Source organism: Chenopodium quinoa, unplaced genomic scaffold (assembly GCF_001683475.1).
Source record: "Chenopodium quinoa cultivar QQ74 unplaced genomic scaffold, ASM168347v1, whole genome shotgun sequence".
NCBI lineage: Eukaryota > Viridiplantae > Streptophyta > Magnoliopsida > Caryophyllales > Amaranthaceae > Chenopodium > Chenopodium quinoa.
Genome location: NW_018743175.1, coordinates 6,202,884 through 6,228,210, shown reverse-complemented (window position 1 = coordinate 6,228,210; position 25,327 = coordinate 6,202,884). Strand labels below are relative to the sequence as shown.

The following is a 25,327-nucleotide window of genomic DNA, read 5'->3' as shown; positions in this document are numbered from 1 at the left end:
ATAGTAGAATGTATGGATACAACAATCTAAACTTGAAATATATGATTAGAATTCAATTAGTTTCATAAAAATTCAATCAAACCTTCAAAATTCAATTAAACAACACTTTAAAACCTTCCTTTTTGCTAGAATTAAAAGCTTATATATATTATTCTTAAAATTTCCTACATAAAAACCTTAAAATACATACTTATTTATGAATTTACAGTAAGTTTAGAGCTTTGTAAAAATCTGAAAATTTATTTAAAACATTAAACCTTCATTAAAAATCAAAAACTGCCCGAAAACCATATTTAGAGGCTGAATTTGGCCATGAGAGGGTGGTGTTCACTACCTAAGTAGTGAGTTTTGATTAAAACATTGTTTACACACAAAAAAACACTATTTTTTTTTTTGTAAAAATCGGACAAGTTAGAATCTAAACGTGATTAAAAAAAAATAAGAACGGAGATCAAAGTTGATTACGGAAAACTAATAATTTGTTTTTGAATTAAACATCGTCATGATCATAGTAGAATTACAATATAATCATGCTTTAATTAAATAACATGTAGAACACAGTTTAAAACCCAAAACATAAAAACTAACATTTTTAAGCCCTAATTTTATGAACAAATTTTTTGAAATTTTAAAGTGTATAATAAGATTCATAAAACTCATAATTTAAGATTAATTATCACATGATTAAACCATTAAAATCAATTAACAATATCATAAAAATAATTATCAAAACAATGAAAGATTAGGGCAAAAATAAGAAGGAAGGAAGAAAAAGCAAAGAAGAAGAAAAGGAGAATAAAAAAAAAGAAAAAATGAAGGGAAAAATAAAATAACGAAAATAAATAAAGACTAACCTTTTGTGTGGGGGAAAATTTGGGGATTCATGGGGTATTTACAGGAAAGAATTATAGGGTAGAATTGGGTCTCATGAAAACAATGAGCCAGTTAAATAAACAAATGGGTTAGGCTTTGTTTTTATGATATTGGGTTGTAGGATATAGGTTCATTAAATAATTTAGCCTAAATTTTTTTTTGACCCAATTAATAATTTGAAACTTTTAAAATTAGATTCCTGAAAAATACAAATAAATATTATAAATAAATTAACATTTCATTTATAAAATACTTAAAAATACGGGGGAGTACAGTGTGACCCGAATGGTTCAGTCAAGAGCAAGCTGTAATATTAATTACACATTAATATTACTGATCGGAAGCAGTCTCCAGTTAAGCATTCCAATCACTTGACCTCACCGAATAATTAGCTTTCCTAATTAATTCTGAACCCTCTATCGGAATAATATACTTTTTCGAAAGACACTATTCCTTTTATACCCACATCTATATAATTTTAAAAACAAAATTATATACTTTTATACTATTTTATAAAAAAATTATGTTAAATAGTAAATATAATACTTTGTAATACACTTATATTAAAACAAAAAGGTGTGTAATATTGACATTGATTTATTTATTTTTCTTAAAAAATTGTACACTATATTAATTATGTAGGATTGTGTATATGTAAAGCGGGGATTAGGCGGGTCTTGGTTGGGGATTAGGTGGATGTGGATGTCCAAGTGGGGGTGGGGCGAGGATGGTTTTGGAATTGTACTCACCGGGGTGGGGATGCATTTTGGACCCACCACGGGGATGGGGATGAGGATAGGATAAAAATTTTAGGTGGGGATAGGGATGGGAAAGCCAACATCCGTCCCGATCCGCCCTATTGACCTAATCGTTCTAGTGTATCATATCAAGATGGGCAAAGCTACATAAAGCAAAGACCGGGCAAAAGCCTTCCTAGCGCTTTATCATCAATCAAATCAAAATAAAATAAAAAAAAGAAAAAGAGAGAATGGCCGTTGCCTTCTCTCCCCGCCTAAGACCACACACTGCCTTTCGTTTCTTCGCTCAGTCTCTCCTTCCTACGGCCACAACCCTAAGCAAGTCAATTCTTCCGAAACCTCGCTTATGCTTCTCCTCCGCGCATCATTCTTCTCCCCTGCCCCGTCGGAGATGCTACTGCACTCTCATCTCCTCTGCCGGCGAGGGCATTAAGCCGCCGGAAATTGTCGATTCCGGTAGTAAAGTTGGACTGTTTCGTAAGAGGTTGAAAATTGCTGATATTAAGGGCGGTCCTGACCAGGGTTTGGATCGTTTAGGCCATACTTTGCTCGTTAGAGGCTGGGTTCGCACCATTCGAATGCAGAGCAGCGTCACTTTTATTGAGGTTTTTTTTTTTTTTAAAGAAATGTTTCTAATTCTCTATTGTTGGAATACACTGATTTATATATTATTATGGCAGGTGAATGATGGGTCGTGTCTCTCAAATATGCAATGTGTGGTGAGCTCAGATGCTGAAGGATATCATCAGGTACTCCGTTCGAAGCTAATCGTCAAATTGATAGTACTGTAACAACTAAATCGAATGTTGCTTATCAATATGTCTAGTATATGAAAAGGAGAATTTATTCTCTTCTGTTTAGTGGACCAGGAAATGGGTAAATATTGACTGAGAGTAGACAATGCTTCATACCTGTTTGTTGTTACTACAACACTATGTAACAACAACACTACTTGCCATTGGCCATCTAGCTCGTTGAATTATCAAATGTTGATGTAGATGGAAAAACTTTAGTTGAAAACTTGTTTATTCGAATTGAAGTGCCCCAAGCCTAGCGACATGGTCAATTTGTGGTCCTTAAAGGGTCAATTGGTGAGAAATATCCTGTATTGAAAGTGTACATGTTGTTCCTTGTTAGAAAACTTTCTTCAATCACCTATTGTCTTTGCTCCTCCACCACAGACTTGTTTTTGATGTGGCAACATCATTTGGGCTACCAAAATTTATTAATGTGACTAGCACACACATCATATCTTCCATTCATCCATCCACTATTAATTTGTTTTTTTCCAGGTAGAAGCTGGTTGCATCTCCACAGGAGCATCAATTTTGGTCCATGGCATCATAGTTGGAAGCCCGGGATCGAAACAGAAAGTTGAGTTAAAAGTTAACAAGATTGTGATGGTATATCATCTTCCATGGTTGTTGATATATGTTTTATTGTGCAAACTGTTAGGAACTAAATCATGAAAGGGAAAGAACAAGTGCTGATTAATTGTGATTACCACACATTAACTACAATGAAGACAATTAGGCAATAAACAAGCATGAAGGAGACGAGAACATACTTTATCATGGGAAACCCGGGGACAAACCCACCAATCCACTATAGAGTAATAATTTGATGAAGAATGATGGAGGTTTTAAGCTTCAATACACCATTGAAGCTCCCTCCTCAATAAAACTTCTCTTACACTTAAACCCTAAGTGTTTGGGCTATTACAATTGAGGCTCTTTTTTTCTTTTTTTTAAATTTTTTTTTTTTAATTTTATTATTTTTTTAATCAAAACTTTTTACATCTATTCCTTCTTACCATATACAATGGCTAACATGAATATATATAGTGCAAGACATAAAAAAATCAAATAGACAAGAAGGCTCCATGTCGCTTGATAAAACATAAATAATTAAATAGGGGCATGAAGGTTTGGTTGGACTATTTACCCATATCACTTGTTTCCATATTCTTCTTCAAGTTTGGGTGAACTGCCATCCATCTTTGGGTGAACAGAGCTTCTTCCACCATGATTTAGCCCTGAACCATTCTCCACACTATTCCAAACCCAACACTATCATTGCAAGGAGGCAACTTAGTTCCTTTTTCTTTCTTGCTACAAGTTATTATTTATAGGTGTCATTCATATCTAATTCATACATGCAAGAAGCTTATATTGTATAAGTATTATAAGATTTTTATTGAGAACAAATGGAAGAAATAGTTCTTGTAACCTAAAGAAATTACATTTACAGTAGTTGGGTTTCATAAATCTTTGGACTCTTTTCTACTTTCACATATTCAGTAGATAATCATTTGAAATGGAAAAGGAATGTTCTTTTATCTTATGTAACAAATTGTTTTAAATAGGCTGCTCTCTGTAGACACATGAGAAGAAAAGGAAAATTCTTTTACTATACATCCACCAAGTCTTGATGTGAATGCGGATGGCATTTCCTTTGAAGCGTGCTTTTCCTAACTATTGATAATGAATATCAACCTTCTGGTGCTCGTCACGTATTATGGTCATGGTATCAAATTGGAATATGTGTTTATAATTTCTAAAGTAAACCATGGATATCCTGTTAATTATCATGAAAAGGATGTCAACCTGCAGTAAAAACATTTTAGTTCATTCAACTTGCAGTAAAAACATTTTGGTTCATGTAGCCGACCCCACTTATGGGATTAAGGCTTTGATTGATTGATCTTTTCTTGCTTCTCTTCTATTAAGCTATGTGTAAAATGGTGCTGAAATAATTGTCGACTTTTGTGTTTTTCTTCTCTCTCTTTTACGGTTTCAGATTGGTGAAAGTGATTCTTCGTTTCCTATACAAAAGAAAAGGGTTAGCAGAGAGTTTTTGAGGACTAAAGCTCATCTTCGCCCTAGAACCAATACTTTTGGTGCGGTATGATCTCATCTTAGTGTTTTTATAAATATACTCATAAAGTCCATCTTTTGGTAAACTGAATGATGTTTGACTTCAAGTATAAAAGGGAAATATCTTTTTCTTTCATGAATTTTGTTAGTTTAATTACTTATATTTTAGTTGTAGATTTTTTTTCGTATTAGAAATGTCATCTTCTTTATGTAATGTTATCATCGTTGATCGTTTTGGCATGTATGTTATTCCATAGTGGTTTTATATTGTTTATTATCCTTGATCATTACGTGGTTTATGTCTCTCAAATCCATTAAATCATTATATATATACTTCCTCCATTATAATTTAATTTCAATGTTCGGGAGTTTCACGTTTGCCTATTATACCATTAGTATCTTTAATTTTATTTTAGTAAATATATATAAGAAGGTAATATTTTGGAAGTATATATATTTAGACGAATCTAACAAGGTCTAACATGACTACATACGTTCTCACGTATAAAACACAAAAGATGATGAAAGGATTGTGTGTGAATAGTGTAAAAACTCAAACGTTACGATTAAAAAAAAGGGGGAAGTATATATATAAACTTGCTTTTATGTATAATATCAGTTGATTATTCAGATTTGTGGTTCTCTCTTCACCCGGAATTATAGTTTCTTAATGTATTTGCATGTGATAAAGATGTACCACATTAAGTATCTCAGGTTTATTGTCATTGCAAGCTGGTATAGGTTGCAAGGGTGAGGAATGCTTTAGCCTATGCTACACACAAATTCTTCCAAGAGAATGGTTTTGTTTGGATCTCAAATCCCATTATCACTGCTTCAGATTGTGAAGGTGCTGGTGAACAATTTTGTGTGACTACTTTGGTAAGTGGTTGGCAGAGAATTTCTTTTTATTTTCAATCCGTCGGTAGAGTTTTGGGCTTTACATTTTTATGTGGCTAAAGAGCTGTGAGAAGAGGCACCCGTTCTGAATGTTTTTCTTTAGCTATCCTGTCTCTCATAATATGTTATAAGATAGTTGAATAAGGACTAAGGTGCTTAGTCTCATTCAATTCTAGAGAGGCCTGAGACTGCTCAATGAAGACTGTTTGATTGGAAGGAAGGTTTTTTTACAAGAGAAAAATATTTCTCAATTATCAGGGTTCGGTTTGTGAATGGAGGATAATACTTTCCATGAGTTTTAAATTGGTTTTTTTCCAAAGGAGGGAAAGCTTTTTCACCCGTTAAAACCATCCTCCTCTCATCATCTCCATTCCGTCCCTTCCAACTCCATTCTGACAATGAAGTTTGAAAGTTGATATACTCTGAAATACGCTATATTAATAAATAAATAGTTGTTAACAAACCTCAAATAGATTGACATTGCTTTCTCCTTTAAGCAATGATGCCAAAAGGATTTCCAAGTTTTCCAATTATATTGTTTTGCAGTAATGTGTGCTGTAGTATTGCTTATGAGAGAATTATATAAGTTTTTGGCGTAAAGCCGTAATATATTTTATAAGGTGAATTGTATTGTTTATTCTTCACTGCAAAGCTGCTTTGTAGAAGGAATAATAATCATTTAGGACTCTCAGGTCTCAACTTGCGGTAGAACTCTTTGATAATGTTAGATGTTTCAAAATTGATATTATAAGAATGTAGACCTTTTTTCATATGTGAGCAAATTCTAAGGTATAATGGGAACCAAGGATCCTGGCTTACAAATTTCACTCTAAAAAATTCTCCAATCTTATAAATTTTACTCACATAACATTATATAAGTAGCTATAACGTTCATGTAATCTCACCAAAAAATGAGTTAATCATCCTAGTCTTAAAGAAATAGTTAGGGAGCAAGACTACAGACCCATTATTACTGGCAGCTGGCACAACTTGCCAGCTTATGGGTTTTAGGGACATAACTACGACATTCACAGATGAAAGTACTAGAGCAAAAACAGACTTAATGACGGATATCCTCTGAGGATGGATGGAGAGGTCTGATGATTGGGGATAATCATTTTTTTGATTCATACCTGCACGATGCTTACCTAAACCTGCTCTCTCACTTCTCAGCTTACTCCTATTATTGGCAGTGAAACCATTCATGGCCTTTCGGTTTAGGAAATTGGCTAAATTTCCTTTTTTCACAACAAACATTCTTTTCTTTTTGTCGGTTGTTGGTAGGACTCCTTCTCTTCCTTTCACTACAAGCATGGCTAGCCGCTTCCTCTACCATATTGTCCATGGTTTCTTCAACCATCTTTGGGGAAACACCTTTGTCGATTTTCCTCAAACATTGGAGTGTTCTGCACTACTTGTGTAGGTCTTTTCTAAGTAACATCATATGGGCTTTCACATGTTATGAATGCCGAATTAGAGACCGGTGCTTCCCTCGGTACTTGATTGCGGGGGGCCTCCATCTAGATTTCTTGTTTCTTGGTGAAGGTGTGAACCTTCATAAATGACTTGGTTGGAAGGACTTAGGAAGGATATGAAGCATATGGATTTGCATGAGAATGAGGTATTTGATCGTAAGGGATGGAGGAGGAAGATTTTTGTGGATGACTACGGAATAATCACTTTTGGTTCATGTAGCCAACCCCACTTATGGGACTAAGGTTTTAATTGATTGATTGCTCCCTCGTTGTTTATTCAAGTTAGAGTTTGAATTTTAACATCATTATTATGTGATCAAAGTTATTTTTTGATATTTTAACTAATCTTACTTCTGTGGTTGACTGGTTGGAAGTAAAAACTAAAAAGCTTTATATTTTTTATTTACAAGAAAAATAAAAAAAATGGTGGCAACATTCTCGGAATTTTTTTAGCATCCTTTCACTTCATCAGATCGGCTATCTTTCACCACCATTCTAAAATTTCTACAAACAAACTGACAATTAATAGAAATGTCTTTATTTATATTCAGCCAGTAACCTATGGTCTTTACTTCAAAATCAGGATTTTTTTTTTCTCCCCACCAAATTCTCAACCATTTTATGTTAACCTCCTTGCTAGCGAGCTCCAGTGGCCAGCCGCTGCTTCAATCAGCAAAGCAGAGGTCCAAGAACTTAATCAGTCGGCCTTGAGCCTTCACTGCCTAACCTAGAGAATGCAGCCTTCACTTTAAGGGACAGTTCAATAATTTCACACATTCTGATTGGAATAAATTAATTATTAATCCGTATTTTACCAATTTATTCTTGAGAGTAGATGGTTTTATCAATTGCGTGAGATGGGTATGCTGCAGAGTATTTGTGATCTTTGTCCTTGAGTTCTGTTGGATAGCATAAACAGTTGGTATTTTATGATAACAATGGAGGGCTTAGTTATTCCAAGTCCCAATGTGCTTCGGTTTCTACAAGATAATTTCATAAGAGTTCTAGAGTTTCTAGTATTTTTTTTTTTAATTTTTTTTTTGTTGGGGGTATTGTATTACAATTGTGATGTTTTGTGACTGAGGCTTCTGTTGTTGTATTACAATTGAGATGTATTGAGGAGATTGGCAGAGTGACTTGTGATTTTTTAATACGAGATGATGAGTGACAAGTTTTGATTGGCATGACATACTGACAAAGTTGTATATGGAGCTACTTGGTCAACATATTCTTACCAAAAGTGGTTATAGTCTGATTACTGTTATGACCTATTTGGAAGTGGTAATAAATGATATTGATGGGAATGAATGTGTATCTAAGTTGTTAGAAAATCAATGTTCATCCCCTTGGTAATGCACATTCACACCAAATTATCTCCTATTCTATACAAATGTTCATTGCCACCCATTTTCAATTAGGGGGTGGTATTTGTTGGTAATGGACATTTATGAAGAAATATTCAAGTTTAGGGATGAGATTGCATTACTTTGTTGGTAATGGTAATGTTGCTTTGCTTGCCAAATTACATTAACATTCGAATTTTATTATCACTATTTATAACTAGGAGTGACTCATAAATACAAGGATTGAGGGTGAGTGCCTTGTATGTTATTCCCTCATTCCCTAGTAGTTTGCCCCATGTTCTCCTTTGGGTTGTCCGTTAAAAGTTGCCCTATTTCCTCATATAGTAACATATCACACCATTTATTCCATTTGCATACACTCATAGAAACTCCGCTAGTGGTTTCTAGATAAAGGAGGAGGGTTACGGTAGGCCATTCACAACCAGTGTAAAATTTTGTCACATCGCTTGACATGAGCCACAATGATTGAGAGTAGTACTAGGATGGGTGACCTCTTGGGAAGTCCTCTGTTGGTTTATGTAGCCGACTCCACTTATGGGATTAAGGCGTTTAAGCAGAAGAAGAAGAAGAAGAAGAAGAAGAAGAAGAAGAAGAAGAAGAAGAAGAAGAAGAAGAAGAAGAAGAAGAAGAAGAATGAGAAGCATACACTCATAGAAGTTAGAAAGACAAAGATACCTCCACCCACTTTCAAAAGTTTGGTCCAAGCCTTAATAAAACACATTTTCCCTCCACGGAGTATAAATTATTTCCTCCAAAGTTTATTTGTTTTTCCATGGAAATTTGTAGTAGGCTTTGTGCTAAAAAAAAACCTTAGTATGCGAAAGTGAATAATTGCTTGAAAATTTGTGTGCTGCACCTTGAAATTGAATTAATAGAAGTTGTTTATTTAAAAATTCAGCTTTGACTCTATTTTGGGAAAATACAATGTAATGCAAGTTGTGGTCCAAATAAGGTTTCTTTGACATTACTACATACGTTCTATTTAGCATTTGCTGGTTCATTTCAATTCCTATAATATTTTTGTTAATCAACAGATTCCAACCTCCCCGGAAGCCATGGATTCTTCTGCAGGTAAAATCCCAAAAACAGATGAGGGTTTGATTGATTGGTCGCAGGTGAGTTTGATTGCTTTAAAATGGTATGAGAAAATCAGCTAATTCTCCTCCTCCTCCTCTTCTTCTTCTTCTGCTTGAACGCCTTAATACCATAAGTGGGGTCGGCTATATGAACCAACATAAGGACTTATCTTGATACAAAAGACTTTGAATCTTGAGGCATCTATATGCTTTGACCTTTTGAGGTCTCAAGATGGACTAGTCATCAAGCTCATCAAATATTGGTAAAGGGTACATTTGTGATTATCTAATTATATAATCTTGGTTCATGCAGCTGACCCCATCATATTGGGATTAAGGATTTGGTTGTTTGTTGTTATAAGTATTTTTTTTTTATTAATATAATTGGCCTTTATTTCACTGTAAGGCCAATGGGTTGGTTATATTCTGATTAGATAGATATAGGATGCCTATATCAGTGGTGAGAGTCTTGCATCGGAAGAATATCACCTATAAGAGTTGCTGCCTCTTTCAAATTTTATGTCGTATCCTACCAGCCGATGATATAACCTGTCAAAAGTTAATAATTTGATGATATTAAACTTAATTATGTCCCCTGTCAGGATTTTTTTGGGAAGCCGGCATTTTTGACTGTCTCAGGCCAACTTAATGCTGAAACTTATGCTACTGCTCTTTCTGATGTAAGCTTGTCTTCTTTTGATTACCTACTTGGTTTGTTGTTGTATCTTTATTCTGATCATCTATGCTTCCCCTTTTGATTTATTGATGTCTTTCTGCCAGGTATATACATTTGGCCCAACATTTCGAGCTGAGAATTCAAATACTTCTAGACATTTAGCTGAATTTTGGGTATACCTTTTTGCTGCTGATTATCTTTTTGCTGCTGCCGCGATCACATTTTCAGTTCTGATGTTTGTTTTACTCGTTTTGTAGATGATTGAACCAGAACTTGCATTTGCTGATCTCAATGACGACATGGCTTGTGCCACTGCTTACCTCCAGTACGTAGTATGTTATCTCACACTTCTATTATAATGTTTGATATGTTAATCTGGTATGCTTATAATATTATTATGCGCTGCTGATACGGTTTCTTTTTCTTGTAGGTGAGACACATTCTTGAAAATTGCAAGGAAGATATGGATTTTTTTAACACGTGGGTTGAGAAAGACATCATCAATCGATTGAATGTATGGTTTCTTGTTGAAACAATAAATTCTGTTTATCATTGCGCCTTCTTCCATTCCAGTTTCTCAATTTAAATAAACTTTTCTTATTCAATTTTCTGTCTATTTAATTAACAATCGATTCAATGCACAATCACTTATAATTTTTATAATACAAATGCAATATAGAGTATAACTTGCCAGTTATCAATACCAATGCATTACTCTCTTTAATGGCCCGAACTATTGGCAAAGCCTTAAATTTAAAAACGGAGTAACTCTTGAGCTTATTATTTAGTTTATTTGGTTGCCTTTCTTGGTCAGACCAACCCAACCAGTGATTTCTGTTTGATGCCTTGATGGCTTGATGTATGTTCTGTTTTAGAATTTATAATTCTTTGTCTCATCTGCAGGATGTGGCTGTGAAAGATTTTGAGCAGCTTACTTATACTGATGCTGTTAATATTCTTCTAAAAGCAAATAAGAAATTTGAATATCCGGTATGCTTTGTTGCTTTTTTAAAAAATAATTATGTATTGATACTGGAGTTTAAGTATGTTGAAATTGTAGTACTACCTATGTTTAGACTTTTTTTCAAGTATAATTCCATTCTCTATTTACCGTTCAGTAAGGTTTTTTATGCCCTTCTTTCCCCCGTAAAACCTTCCACTGTTATCGTTTATTGAAATTGCTGCATCTAATTAGTGATTGTTATAAAAGCCTGGAGGGTGGGGAATCGGTGAACTTTGATAGGGGAAGATAAGACCGTTGAGTATTTCATTAAATGTGTGATAATATGGCTGTTATTTGAAAAGAGAAGGGGTTGCAAAGCAACTGAACATTAATGGGTAACTAGCTCTACATGTGTTTTAAACTTTTAATCTTTTAGTCTTTATGGTAAATGTTGAGGAAATGAACAGTTAAAGATGTCTAGCAATTGTTGGTTGTTTGGTGGATCAGATTTTCAAGTTCCAGTTATTTCACAGATATATAGTTGCTAATTGCCCCACTACTATACCTGATTTTATGGTTTTCCTCTTTGAGGTATCTTGTGTCCATCTGTTTTGTACATAAATATATTATGTTACTATTCACTCAAGGCTATCTTTTGAATGCCATCCTTTTTAGTGTTTGGATAAGATTGATTGGACTAAAAGGGAGGGGATGGTCTCTATGAATCAGATCTTACCATTATAGAGAGATTTGGAAAGAAAATGGAAGCACACTCTTTCCTTTTCTTCCTCGTGTCCTTCCATGTATGCTAATCAAACACACTGTTACTACACTATAGTGCTCAGAAGAGACTATATCCTTTTCTTATTATCCATACGCATGTTTCGGGGTTTTTGGAGTCCCTCGGGAGAGTTATAATTCCGGGAATGCGTGCTGTACCTGCAAAACTACGAAACTCCGGTTGGGTGGAGTTCTGCCTCCGACGATCAAGTTAGTATGTCTCCGGATGTATAAAAGTGCAGACAGTAAATGGGTTTTCTCTCTGATTCAGAGAGATTCCGCAATTAATATTGCTCGGTTTTTAGGTTTGTATTTTTGAGGATTTTTGAATGTGTAATAGATGAGGAGTTTCCTCTATTTATAGCAGATGAAGATCTGCTCCCCTATTAGGGTTACAATGCCACGTGTCAGCATTCGATTGGATCACATTGGCCCTTTCTGGGGGCTGACATGTGTCAGCTTGTTATTGAGCCATGTGGCATAGGGTTTTTTACCCCAAACAACGCATATTTTGACTTTAGACATGTGTCATCTTGTTATTGGGCCACATGTCAAGTTAGTATAACTCTAATGGGATTAAGGTGTTCAAGTAGAAGAAGAAGAAGATATATGATCACTTTAGATTCTCTTGTTTGAATTGAGTGGTGTTTTAGTTGCTTCACACTTTGGAATTAAGGCTTTGATATTGTAATGCTTCTCACTTTATTAGTATTATTGGTATATTTTGACTCCATAGGTGAGTAATGATTATTTTAAGCTCTCGTGTTAATCGAGTGACAATGTGTTAAAGATGCTTCACTCATGAAATAGTATTTGTTGCCTCTCACTTTATCGATATTGTTGTATGTTGTTGATTCAACAGGTTAAGTGGGGTTATGATCTGCAAAGTGAGCACGAGCGATATATTACGGAAGAGGCATTTGGTGGTTGTCCAGTAATCATTAGAGACTATCCCAAGGCATGTTATTATTGGTTATGATCTGCAGAGTGAGCACGAGCGATATATTATGCTCGTAGTTTTTATTAAGCTAAGAGGCAATTCTATTATAAATTTTCCAGGAAATCAAGGCATTCTACATGAGGCAAAACGATGATGGGAAGACCGTAGCTGCAATGGATTTGCTGGTTCCAAGGGTAAGCTCTTGATGCATTTTCTCTAATGATTTATGTACTTTTACACTATTTGTTTCCATACCCCCCTTTGGAATACATGCCGCTTTCTCTTGCTTCTCACTTGCTTTTAAATAAATGAACAACACTCTTTCCTCATTGTTACCAATTTTTTACTTAGCCATTCTAATTCCACTGATACTATTCTTGCTTAATATTCATTTCTTAAATTGTACTCTCATCGTATTTAATTAATTGCTCCACTTTCCTTTTGTGGCCTTTATTAAATAATTGATCCATTTTCTTTTTTTTTTTGGAAACTTTTAACAATATTTTACTATTTTCCTCCCCACTAGTGGTCCCATCATATCATATTTTATAGATTGGTTAAACACATACTTAATGTTTGTTTAAGAAAATTATAATAAATACTTACCTCAAACCCGAAATTATGGGGTTTTGGAGCTGAAGTGGGATCATACCACAACTTGTTATAGACTGATTTTTAAGAATAATAATTTGCACTACTTAATGTAATTTTAAGGGAAAGGTTGAAAGTGTTTGATTTAATGAAAGTCAAAGGATTACAAGGATAGGCTATTAGTCTCATGAGTAACTTGAGGTTACCAAACTCCACCCAAAGTCTAATCATCAAAAACATACCTTTTTCTTCCCTATATATTATAAATTACTACTTAGAGAGTTGACTACAAAAAGTAGATCTCTCCTTTTCATTACTACTTGGATTTTACTACTAAAAGAACAAACAACTAATTCTCTAATTGTCTAATTTACTACTAATGGCTGCATCACATGTTTGCCTTGGTTGTTGTTGGTGCCTTGCTGCCCCTTAGCCTCCTTTTGTAGGTCCGGATGGTTGGAGCCATTGGGCTGGGCCACTTGGGTCCATCACATTACCCCTCTCGTCAAGATCCACCTTGTCCTCAAGGTGGAAGGATGGAAAACGTTCCATAATAGCTGTCGCATCCTCCCACGTGGCCTTAAAACTTGGCAGACCCTTCCATTCCATCGCACCAGAACTTCGACCTTGTTACCCCCTTTTCGACGGGCATCTAGCAGCTCTTCCGGCTCCACCACTAACTCCAACTCCGCGGTAAGCTGCTCGGGCTCACTGGACCTTCTTGGACAGCCTTTTTCATTGAGAAATGTGAAAGACGGGATGAATTTTACAAGTAGATGGAAGCTTTAACTTGTATGCAACCTTGCCAATGCGTTAGAAGTATCTTAAATGACCCATATTAGCGAGCTACGAGCTTCTCGAAGGGCCGCTTGGCCAATGATTTCTGCCGATAAGGTTGCAATATTAGGAATACTTCATCACCTACGTCGAACTCTCCCTCCCTTCTCTTCTTATCTGAATAGCCCTTCATAACTTGCTGCGCTTTTGCCAAATTGACCCGTAGCCCTTCATAACTTTCAGCACCCAATCTCTCTCCTTAAGCCAATCCTCCAAGCTATCCACGGGAGTATGCCCTATGCCCAAACGCAACAGCTTTGGCTTCCCTGCCATAAACCACTCGAAATGGTGACATTTTCATGGTGGTATGTGGTGAAATATTGTAGTAACTCCGCCCATGATAGCCACTTCACCCATTCTCGTGGCTGTCGCGCAACGAAGCAACGCAAATAAGACTCCAAACACTTGTTCACAATCTCCCGTTTGCCCATCGGTTTGTGGATGGTACGATGTGCTACGCTTCAAGTATGTCCCTTGAAGACGAAAAAGCTCCTTCCAAAACACACTCATAAAAACTCGATCTCTATCCGACACTATGGTACTAGGAAAACCATGTAACCGAACAATATCACGAATGAATAAATCGGCCACCTTAAGTGCATTGAATGGGTGTTTCAACCCCACAAAATGAGCATACTTTGACAATCGATCCACCACCACTAACACCGCGTCAAACCCCTTTGAAAGTGGTAGCCTTTCAACGAAGGCCATTGAAATATCTTCCCAAATGGCTTCGAGAATTGGTAGGGGCTGCAAAAGACCCAAAGGGCTGCGTTGATCGGCCTTATTTCGCTGGCAGACCACACATTTTCTCACATAATTCCCAACATTTTTCCTCATTCCGGCCTAAAACCATTCAGTTGTTACTCTCAAATATGTCTTGACCTCCCCTTCATGACCCCCACTTGGTGTGTCATGGTATTCATGCAAAATGACCGGAATAAACCGTGAGGATTTCGGTAGTACCAGCCTACCTTTGTACAAGATACGCTTCCCCTCCACCGTGAAGCCCTTAGGTCCTTCACCCCCTGCTTCTATGCTCTGCTGCACACTTCTCAGCCAACTACCCCCCCTCCAATTCTTGTTCAAACTCCCCCCAACCCACAATTTGAGAGCAAGTTAAACTTGCTAGCTATATATGCTACTCCCTTTCGTGATAAGGCATCCGCCACTGTATTAGAAGCATCGGGCTTGTATTGCACTTCGAAGTCAAAACTGAAAAGCTTCCTCATCCATTTTTGGTAGTCTCCCCCTACCTCTCGTTGTTGCGTGATGTACCTCTTGGTTGGTGCGAACAACGAAATACCTACCCATTAAGTAGTGCCTTCATTTGAGGATTGCAAGGCATATGGCCATTAATTCTTTCTCATATATTGACTTGTCTTGAGCTCTCACGCCCAATAGCTTGCTAAAGTAAGCTATGGGTTGCCTCTCTTGCATCAAAACCGCCCCTAAACCGAACCTGGAAGCGTCGGCTTCCACTACAAACTCCTTCTTAAAATCAGCATGGCAAGCACTGGTGCCTTAGTCATGGCATTCGGTTGCCTCCTTAGACCACCCGAAATTGTCCTTCTTGAGTTGTGAAGTTAAAGGACTAGCAATTTGGGCGTAGTGGCACACGAATATAATACCCGGTTAATCCAAGGAAACCCCTCAACTCTCGCAAATTCTTTGGAACTCCCCAATCAAGCACGACCTTCACCTTATCACCATCCATTGACACCCCTCTCTCCGAAATAATATGCCCCAAGTACGCCACTTCCACTCTCCCAAACTCGCACTTCTTCTTATTCGCATACAACTTATGCTCCTCCAGCTTTGTCAACACCATTCTCAAGTGCCCCTTATGCTCACCCTCACTTCGACTGTAGACCAGAATGTCGTCGAAGAACACAAGCACAAACTTGCGTAAGTACGGCCAAAATATATCGTTCATTAACGATTGAAACGTAGCCGAGGCGTTTGTGAGCCCAAAAGGCATTACAAGAAACTCGTAGTGACCCTCATGGGTCCTAAAAGCAGTCTTGTGAGTATCTTCGGGTTTAACCCGAATTTGATGATAGCCGGATTTGAGATAAAGCTTGGAAAAAACCTTGGCTCCATGCAACTCATCAAGGAGCTCATCAATCACCTGAATAGGGTATTTGTCCGGAACCGTCTCCTTGTTGAGGGCGCGGTAATCCAAACAAAACCGCCATGAGCCGTCCTTCTTTACAAGGAGTACCGGGCTTGAAAAAGGGCTAGTAATAGGAGTGATTATGTAGGCGTTCAACATCTCTTGGATGAGCCTTTCAATCTTATCTTTTTGTATTTGTGGGTACCGGTATGACCTCACACTTATGGGGTTGTTGCCCGTCTTAAGTGTAATGGGGTGCTCATGGCCTCGGTTCGGAGGCAGCCCTTCTGGTATGTTAAAGACACCTTCGTATTCCTGCGAAACACTCAATAAAAATTCAGGTGGGGTCAGTGGTTTCTCTGTCACAGCTCCCTCCACTTGGTTGGATTTGACCCCACCTGAATTTTTATTGAGACCATCTCCATAGCCCGTTCCAAATTGGGTGGGTTCAATAGTCTCAATTCGATCTTGATTTCCCCCTTTAGACCGTTTATAAATTGTCCCAGGATGAGGCTCTTAGGTATATCCTCTAGCGGCGCGCGTCGATAATCCGCCACCGTGCCCTCTTGAGACACCGCCAACCAATGCTCGTGCAAGGTGCCTGAATGGGATGGCCTGAATTCGTTGAGTACTCGCTGTTTAGATCCGGTCGACGCTTTTGTTCCCACTGGAACCACTTAAGTGTCGCCCTGTCCATCGCAACTACCGCTGCCTCCATCTTCTCCCTCTCAGTCAAGTGGTAGAATTCGTAGTACATTTCGGCACGCATCGTCCAATTATCTGGATCCGTACCTTCGAAAATTGGCATCTCCAATTTCCGGTGTTTCCAATGGCCACTGCCGCCGCCACCGCCGCCGTCATCACCTCCCCTCCAGCCACCGCCGCGCCATCCTCCATTGTCAGGTGGCCGCCGCCACTCCTGTGCCTCGTATGGTCTCCTTCCCACCGGCGATTGGATTCGTTCCTCCTCCGGCACCGGACTATTTTCCTGTTCTAGGGGAAACACCGGCGGGTTGAACGGTGGTTGGGTTTGAGTCCCTTTTGCCGCCTTCAATTCTTCTTGCAGCTTGGTAATCTTGGCTCGGTCTATAGCCCCCTGATTATCAACATCAACCCGGAAGCGGTCTATGCAACCCTCGAGTCTGGTGGTTGGTTGTGGCTGCCAACGTGTCTTCCATCTTCTTCCGTTCTTCTGCCATCTTCTTTCGCTCCTCCTCCATGGCGGCTTTAACCGCTGCTGCTACCACCCTTGTGAGAGCATCTTCCTGCGGCTGCAGCTTCCCCTCTGGCTGTTTGTTATTTACGTGTCATTTTGAATGTTTTTCTTTTCCATCTCTTACAAAATAATTTGAACAATAGCTTTTTAGGCATGGCTGCACCAATAATTTTAAATTTTATTTTGAAATATTTGTTATTTTTTGGGCCCACTATTTCATTTAACATCTACGAGTATTTTATAATAACAATAATAATATTTCATCATCTCCTATCACATTTACTTTTTTTTTTTTTTTTTTTTTTTTTTTATCAATATGAAAATTAGATATGATAACCCAAACTTATCTACTCCCTCCGCCCGTAGTTATGTGCAACAAAGGACAATAATGCGGACTCCTAGGTAAAACTTTTAGGGAGTTTTAATTGTAGTTGGGTGGGTTTAATTAAGGAGGAAAATGGAGGGAAAGAAGGGGTCCCACATAATTTTTAATTTGGGTGGGTTTTATATAGTGGGATAAAGGTGCCTTTAGGGACCATTAAGGTCCCCCCCACCTTCTGAATTTAGGTGGGAATCAAAAATTAGCTAAATCCATCAACATGAATGCATAATCAATAATCCGCCAACAACCCACAAACCATCAAATTACATGTTCAACATGCTAACAATGTGACCAAAATCCATCAACAACATCAATGCACAATCAATAATCCACCAAACAACCCACAAACCGTATGACCAGATTACATGTACAACATGCTAAAAATGTCACCAGAATCCATCAACTAACATCAATGCACCATCAAAAATCCACCAACAACCCACATACCATCTTACAAGAATACATGCACAAGATACAAACCATCAATAACATCAGTGCACAATCAATAATCAACATCAGTACAGACACAACCATCTAAAAAAATTAAAAACAAGATCTGTTAACAACTCGTTTTTGACACTACAATAAATTTTCCAAACTTCCAACATAAAGCACGTAGGCATCATAATCAACCAACAACCACAACAAGGGACTCACAATTAGGGTTTAGTAATAGTTACGCTGCAGATTCAGTTTGAAGGGGGGAAGTCATGAGGGTACTTGTCCCTTAGGTAGCATATGTAGTCAGGGTCCCACATACTGAAATCTATCTGATCTGGCCCTCTTCCTCCCACTGCCGGAGCCAGGGGTGGCCCTAGCACTAGGAGTCTCGGGAAAAACCCTTGTGACCTCCTCCGGTGAAGAAGGAACGTCAAAAACCACCATCAGTTCCTTCTGAGGCGCTTTTTGGGGATTTGTACTGGAACCCAAAGGAGACTCAGGATGGACCAACACATCCCTCTTCTCTACGAACATCTTCTTACCCTCATCCTTCTCCTCATCACTAGAGATGTACTCAACTAGTTTGGCCCCTATTTTGCCATGTTCGAATCGAGAAAAAGACGAAGAACACCGACGAACGGGTTTTAATTTTCCAGACCCTCTCTGTAAGTTGTACCTAGTGAAAGATGGCTCAATTTCACTTTCTGGAGTGTTTGGTTTAGGGGACTCCTTTAGATCGTTGAAGTTACTCATGATTTTCCTCGGATTTGAAGAAATGGAATTTTAGGTTTCACAAAGAGAAGAACAAGAAAAAGTTACGCAGAACAGGAGAGAGAGTGAGACAAATGAGAGTAAAGGGGGATGCGAAGAGGTTTAAACAAAAAATCTGGAGAAATCCAGACCCTAGCAATTAATGTGGGCAGAAACAACTGGGCAAATTCAATAAAGTTCATTCAATGGGGTGGTTGGGAGATTGATAGGGGAGACGAGGGGGTTTTTATTTGGAGGGAATCATTAAGGGGGGTTAGATTATTAGTAGATAACTATAAGTAATTAGTTAATTGTAAAGTATGTTTTGTTTTTAAGTAATGGTAAAACAGTAAATTATGGGGTAAAACTTTACCAAAAAAGGAAATAAAAAAATTTGTTGCAGATAATAAAAGCATCCGTTTTTGGCAAATGTTGCAGATAACCTCGGGCGGAGGGAGTAATAGAATATATAGGAGGATGAGGAATAAAAGGGATCGTATATTTCCTCTAGACATGTAACGTAGTCGTTTTACTAATAGTTTATTATCAACCCTCTACAAAGCATCATGGTTAGCATGATATATATTGGGACACGAAGAAGAGACGATTAATGAATTTTCTCAAAGGAAGCAAACAAAAATTCATATTGCTCTCCTGATCGGGTGCAACGTCTCCACATAATGGAGAAAGGCAAAGCTTAAATTAATCAACATTCCCTTACGCTGTTTCCTTTCGTGTAAACTGCTTTGCATTAACACTAAGTATAATCATTATATTAATCCTTAACGAATATATGTACCTATAAGCACATTTATCGATAGATGCTCCAACGTTATCTCCTAAAACACTGTGCACCTTCTACCTTCTTGTTTTACAAATTTTTAAGATGTCAAATAAACCTGTGGTTGAGAATTGGCTCAAGTATACCTCAATGTGATCTCTCTCTTCTGTAATGTGTATGATCTATTTTTCTTGACATATTGTTGCTTCTGTATATGTCAGGTAGGTGAGCTTATTGGTGGCAGTCAAAGAGAGGAACGCTTGGAATGTCTTGAAACCCGCTTAGATGAATTAAAGCTTAGAAGGGAAAGCTATTGGTGGTATCTTGACTTGCGTCGTTATGGATCAGGTTAGATTCTTGCTGTACAGATTTTCAAAATTTTGTGACTGCTCATATTCTTAGGGCTGCTCTTATTTTCTGGCATATGTTTTCTTTTGACGGATTGCAAGGATCTTCAACGACCAAAAGCATGCCTATTGAAAGCTTTTTTTGCTCAATTTGATGTCCCAACATTAAAATTATTTTATTAGGGCTACTCATCTCTTCTGGTGTTTTTTATTTTTTTATTTAAGTTATGGAGTGCTCATTATCTGAAATTCTGAACCTTATAGGCTAGTTCAAGTCCATGTGAATGTTTATGTGAAATGACAGAAGCTTTGTTGCTCAATTGATGTCCCAATATTGAGATGCTAGGCATCGATAGCATTTCCAAATTACACAATTTACCTTTCACATCAGGCTCCATTTCTTTTGATGGAAAACAATTTTCAAAAGAAAACATAATTGTAAAAGAGATGTGCTTTGCTTGATTATAGGAAAACTTATGGAGAAAAGGGAAATGGAAGTACAAGGGAGGGGAATCATAGAGGAGAGAAAGAGAAATGAATCGTAAAGAGGAAAATGTAGCATACCATCTTTAAAGAAGGAAAATGGGGAAATGAAACGGAGCCTCAGTGTCACCAATATTTTCACCGCCTTAAATGAGTATGTTGATAAGGTGTCAAAAGTCAGGAGGGATTGGGACAAATTATATACAACCTGAATCAGTAGACAGAAATTTGGAGTTCAGCTGTCATTTGCTTCAGTTTATTTGGATCCCAATCTTTAATGCCTTGTTTTGTGCTTGGCAGTCCCGCATGCGGGTTTTGGACTAGGTTTTGAGAGGCTGGTTCAATTTGCAACTGGAATTGATAACATCAGAGATGCAATACCATTCCCTCGGACACCAGGCTCTGCTGAATTTTGATTCAACTTGCGCATCTCATTTTTCGGTTTCCAGTGTTTAACTATTTTTCATTTACATGTAAAACTTTTTCATTTCCATTTATTTTAAATGAAGTGCATCTTTTATATAAACAATACTTTCAGGGAGCTATATGAGTATGTCATTGATAATTTAGCATAAGAGTAAACATATACACATTATTTATAAATTGCAAAATAATTGTTGTGTTAACTATTTAAAGACATGTTATCAATTTTCAATGTATTCTGTACATAATATGAACATACGAAGTACAATTTTTTTTCCAACACACTACAAAAATCTTTTTTTCAAGTAATTGAACTTGTGTTAGAGCTCATCCACTGCTGACTGCTGCTTTCCCATTCCACAACATTGTATTATGATTGACAACAGACATATTTTTCATTTCTGGGGTGAAATTCCTGCAATTTATGACCTTTGATGAGAATCTCGATGATGCTTGGTTAATTGGTTCAATATCAATTAATTAGTAGAGCTTGTTAAACCCGGGAGGTGATGGAGACTCGTTCAATCTGCTGGGCAAGAATGCTTCCCTTTCTAGAGAAACTTGTAGAGTCGCCAGAACTCTAGTGAAAGAAACCCACAAAAGAGGAGAAGCGCAGAAGGCATAGGCAAATACGGAAAGTGCCCTCACAATCCCATCCTTGTACCAAGGGCATGCCATGACTAGGAGTACCCCAAATATGCCAATACATGGCGCCAGCACAGCTAGTGTTGGCAAGAGGAAGGCGTTGATCGCTATTGAGCAAAGAGAGAGAGACCCTAACAAATAAAGGCTCCACCCTACCATAGGATGAATGGTGTAGGGGATTAATGAAAAGGGAACAATATAGGCCGCAATAATGGATGCCATGGCCAGGAATTTTAATCCTGCATGGTACATCGTTACACTCTTGTCAAAACGGCGATAGCAAAGTTTAGAGAAGTTCGGCCGAGCTAAACGAGTGAGGGCTATGATTCCCAAGTAAAGAATCACCTCGAGTATTACCATAGGCATCTCTGCACCATACCTAGAAAAAGAATCGTTGAGCTTTAATTATTTGTTTTGTGTCATGACCAGTAAAATTTGCATCATTCTAATACACAGTGTCTCATCAATTGAAATAAAGACGACATGAACAAAGAGTTAGGAAAGCTTACCCTAGAGAGTTGCGACGTTGTTCATGCCATGAGAAACCAAGAGGAAGAACAGGCCATGACCACCAATACCATGGCTTCATCCAAACTGCTCCAGGGAAGGTTATGACACTATTTGGTCCACAAGGTACATTCCAGCGGAGTTTCAGGTCTGGAACACGAATAGGATTATAAATCCAAGTACATTTAGACATAACATTAATTCTAAACAAAGAAGAGTTTGCTTTCGGTTTTGACTGCGACCATATCACATTTAACTTCTGCTAGAGTTTTTAGTCATTAAAATGATATTTTGAAGTAAAGCTAGATTAATGCATGGAACTAAACTAAATCAAAACTTACAATAATAAGAAGCATCCATTTGATATCCCAAAGGAAGCCTATACTGGCCTTGGAGTTTGGTTCCATTTGGTGGTGGATGAAACATGGGCATATCAAGCAAGTTGGAGAAGTAACTACCCAAAAATCCTTGATCTGCCCCGTCTGAGTTTGGCCTTCTAATTTCCACTTCATGAAGCATGTCTTTGAAAATTTCTGCTGATGGCTGCATTTGTTGTCAAATTTCCAGGGCCACAAAACAACAAACAAACATAATTAATAAAAAAGTTTATCACTCTGTACTCAATAGCGGTTTGATTGGCACCGATTAATTACCATTATATGATGAGAAAAGTGCAAAACTAGGCGGAAAAATGAAGCATTTAGATATAGAACATACATACCTGTAAGACGAAGAGGCCTGTGTGGAAAATGCAGGGGTTGATGAAGACAGCACAAAATTGACCACATTGAAACAATTCATCGGTATTTTGAAGGAAAAGATTGTCGGCGTCAAGCATGATCACCCTTTCATAGTTAACTAGGTTCCAAGCGTAGAGCTTGTTCATAGTTAACTTGAATCTGTCGTTAGGATTGTCAGCCCTGTAAGGGTTATATATGTTCTCCACTCTAACTACCTTCAGTCCATCTTCTACTTCCCTGCCAACGATAATTATATACATTTCTCGTTAGCTCTTTTGTTTATTAGTATTCCTGTTTATAGTAGAGTACTTAGTACTATGTACTGAACAGACATACGAAGTATTCACTAATGATTCTATTCTAGTGAAATGCAGGTTCATAGATACACAAATTATGCAAAAATATATACTAGTAGTGATATTTATTACGAAAGTACATGTACATATACTAAGTGTAGCAATTTATACAAGTATATTAGTATTTTTTATTTTTTTTTGAAGGAACGGAGTACATGTAGTCATGTACATATACTTTTTGAAACCAATACCATTAAATAAACTTTTTGTAACTAATTAATGTCTAATGGTAATTATCCTCTGGGAAGTTATGTTTTCTCTCTCATCCATTTCGCGAATTCACCATTGTTCTCCCTTAATCCGAAAAAGCTTCAAATCTACCATTGAAATTGAGTGCAGATAGATATCATCGATCATTGTTTATAATTATATGTGTCATAAAATTTTGATCCGCCTTAAACCAAAGAATGAAAATTGCTGGAATTCCATGATTATAACAAGCAATAAAAGGTGGAATGAAAAGCTTACATGGCGCGCACCCAGTGAAGGGGAACGTCAACGGAGGCAATGACAACTCGATCAGCTTGAACCTGATGTTGAAGGAGAGATCTCATCATCACACGTGTTGCAACGTAGAACTCATAGTCCCTCGGTGTTCCCATGTACATCATCGTTGCATATGCGTTCTTGTACTTATTATTGCTGTTGTCTTCTCCATCTCCCTTATTATTTCTCCTCCCTTCCGCCACCGCTGCTGACGCCCTCAATAATATACTTATTATCATCACCACCCCTATCTCCGCCGTCCGCCGCCACATCATTTGAATGATTGATTTCTCCGATTCTATTTATGTATATTATTGTTGACCGATAGATAATTTAAGGATACCAGTAATATAGATTAGCTGTCTTTGGTATGTTTTGTATTAATTCTTATATTTATATTTATATACACATACATACTCAAATGTATAGTCAAGTAGACAGGGAAAAGTAGGATAATTAAATCAACTTGAGAGATTATAGAATTGGGGAGGAAGGAGCTTCCAAAAAGTAATCAAGATTAGAACAACTCAACGCTGACTCACTATGCCCCAAATTGCTTGTTATTATTATTAATATTATAATAATTATCAGGGATGATGACTGCTGTATTTTGTACAATATATTACTCCTATCCTAGCTAGTACACCATTCATGAACATTCTGATTTCTCTTTTCTGTTTTCGCATTGGACTTGCGTTTGATTCCATCAACGGCTCTTTTTTTGTGGGTGCTCTATATACTCTATAATACTCGGTATACACTAATTACCCTTCCGTTGACTGCATATATAATAAGGAATATTTTTTACCAATCGATTGTTGGTGTAGTGGTGATTGAGATTGCATTTGACAGGAAGGACCGTGTGTTCGATCCCCAACAACAATAATTGGGATTAGATGAGATCAACAAAAATAAGGCGAACTAAGCCCTTAAAAGGAAATTAATGGTCATTGATTTTCCATGCTTCCATATCAAATTACTAACCCAAAACATGAAACTTTGAAGATACATTTGATGTCTAGTTTAATTTACTTTTATGTAATTATATGAACACAATTGCAATAATCAGAATTGTTTCCGCAAACGTTTCAGATAGTAATATTGGCACCGTCAATTTGTTTAAATTTTAGTCACATAGTCAAAGTTTTTGTCCAATCCTCTTTGACTCGTAATCTCATTTTCTCAAAGCTAGAAAGTAATAACACAGGACTATGTTAAACCACTTTGACATAGTCAAATCATCTTACCACAAGTTGCGGCAGGACAGCTTGAACGTCAACACAGGCTAATTCAGCAAATATCTTGAGCTGAGTCAACGTGTTAGTTAAAATGGGAATCGGGAAAAATAAGTTTGACCATATGGTTGGTTTTTTTTTTTTTTTTTTTTTTTTGACCTACTACGAATTTATTTTTCAGTCGTTTCCAAATTTAGCAACCAACCAGTTATTGGCCGGCCTAGGTTTAATCATTATTCTCCCTCACTTCTTTTTGTTTGTCACAGACTCACATTTGACATCTTGATGAGGAGAAATTCTACGAAAAATTTGAAGTGATCACGGCTCGATCTT

At 37.2% G+C, this 25,327-nt stretch overlaps 2 protein-coding genes across 4 annotated transcripts; one reads left to right on the top strand and one right to left on the bottom strand.

Moving 5' to 3' along the window:
- Positions 1 to 1,667: 1,667 nt before the first annotated feature.
- LOC110732783 (asparagine--tRNA ligase, chloroplastic/mitochondrial-like) lies at positions 1,668 to 21,216 on the top strand. Of its 3 annotated transcripts, none has more exons than XM_021912785.1 (15): positions 1,668 to 2,236; positions 2,312 to 2,380; positions 2,924 to 3,034; positions 4,431 to 4,535; positions 5,249 to 5,386; positions 9,278 to 9,358; positions 9,922 to 9,999; positions 10,100 to 10,168; positions 10,253 to 10,327; positions 10,426 to 10,509; positions 10,899 to 10,985; positions 12,581 to 12,676; positions 12,778 to 12,852; positions 19,994 to 20,120; positions 20,588 to 20,870. In XM_021912785.1, exons 1-15 carry the CDS (start codon positions 1,862 to 1,864, stop codon positions 20,662 to 20,664), a joined length of 1,647 nt encoding a protein of 548 aa, XP_021768477.1. In that variant the 5' UTR covers positions 1,668 to 1,861; the 3' UTR covers positions 20,665 to 20,870. The 3 variants fall into 3 exon arrangements, with proteins under 3 accessions (XP_021768477.1, XP_021768478.1, XP_021768476.1); XM_021912784.1 differs by lacking the exon at positions 20,588 to 20,870 and adding an exon at positions 20,903 to 21,216 and having other exon boundaries at positions 1,674 to 2,236; XM_021912786.1 differs by lacking the exons at positions 5,249 to 5,386; positions 20,588 to 20,870 and adding an exon at positions 20,903 to 21,216 and having other exon boundaries at positions 1,670 to 2,236.
- Positions 21,217 to 21,219: 3 nt separating this feature from the next.
- On the bottom strand, positions 21,220 to 24,210 carry LOC110732784 (putative glucuronosyltransferase PGSIP8). The gene is made up of 5 exons (XM_021912787.1): positions 23,742 to 24,210; positions 22,899 to 23,154; positions 22,519 to 22,720; positions 22,180 to 22,327; positions 21,220 to 22,049 (listed from the first exon to the last, which is right to left on the bottom strand). The coding sequence occupies exons 1-5, from the start codon at positions 24,032 to 24,034 to the stop codon at positions 21,506 to 21,508; spliced, it is 1,443 nt and encodes a 480-aa protein (XP_021768479.1). The 5' UTR covers positions 24,035 to 24,210; the 3' UTR covers positions 21,220 to 21,505.
- Positions 24,211 to 25,327: the final 1,117 nt, after the last annotated feature.

Excerpts from the sequence above, each read along its gene's own strand:
- LOC110732783 (XM_021912784.1), top strand. The coding sequence starts at position 1,862 with ATGGCCGTTGCCTTCTCTCCCCGCCTAAGACCACACACTGCCTTTCGT. Across the intron at positions 9,359-9,921 it reads GTTTGATTGATTGGTCGCAG|GATTTTTTTGGGAAGCCGGC; the intron begins GTGAGTTTGATT and ends GTCCCCTGTCAG. Across the intron at positions 20,121-20,902 it reads CTTGCGTCGTTATGGATCAG|TCCCGCATGCGGGTTTTGGA; the intron begins GTTAGATTCTTG and ends TGTGCTTGGCAG.
- LOC110732784 (XM_021912787.1), bottom strand. The coding sequence starts at position 24,034 with ATGATGTGGCGGCGGACGGCGGAGATAGGGGTGGTGATGATAATAAGT. Across the intron at positions 23,155-23,741 it reads CTTCACTGGGTGCGCGCCAT|GGAAGTAGAAGATGGACTGA; the intron begins GTAAGCTTTTCA and ends TATCGTTGGCAG. Across the intron at positions 22,721-22,898 it reads CAGGCCTCTTCGTCTTACAG|CCATCAGCAGAAATTTTCAA; the intron begins GTATGTATGTTC and ends CAACAAATGCAG.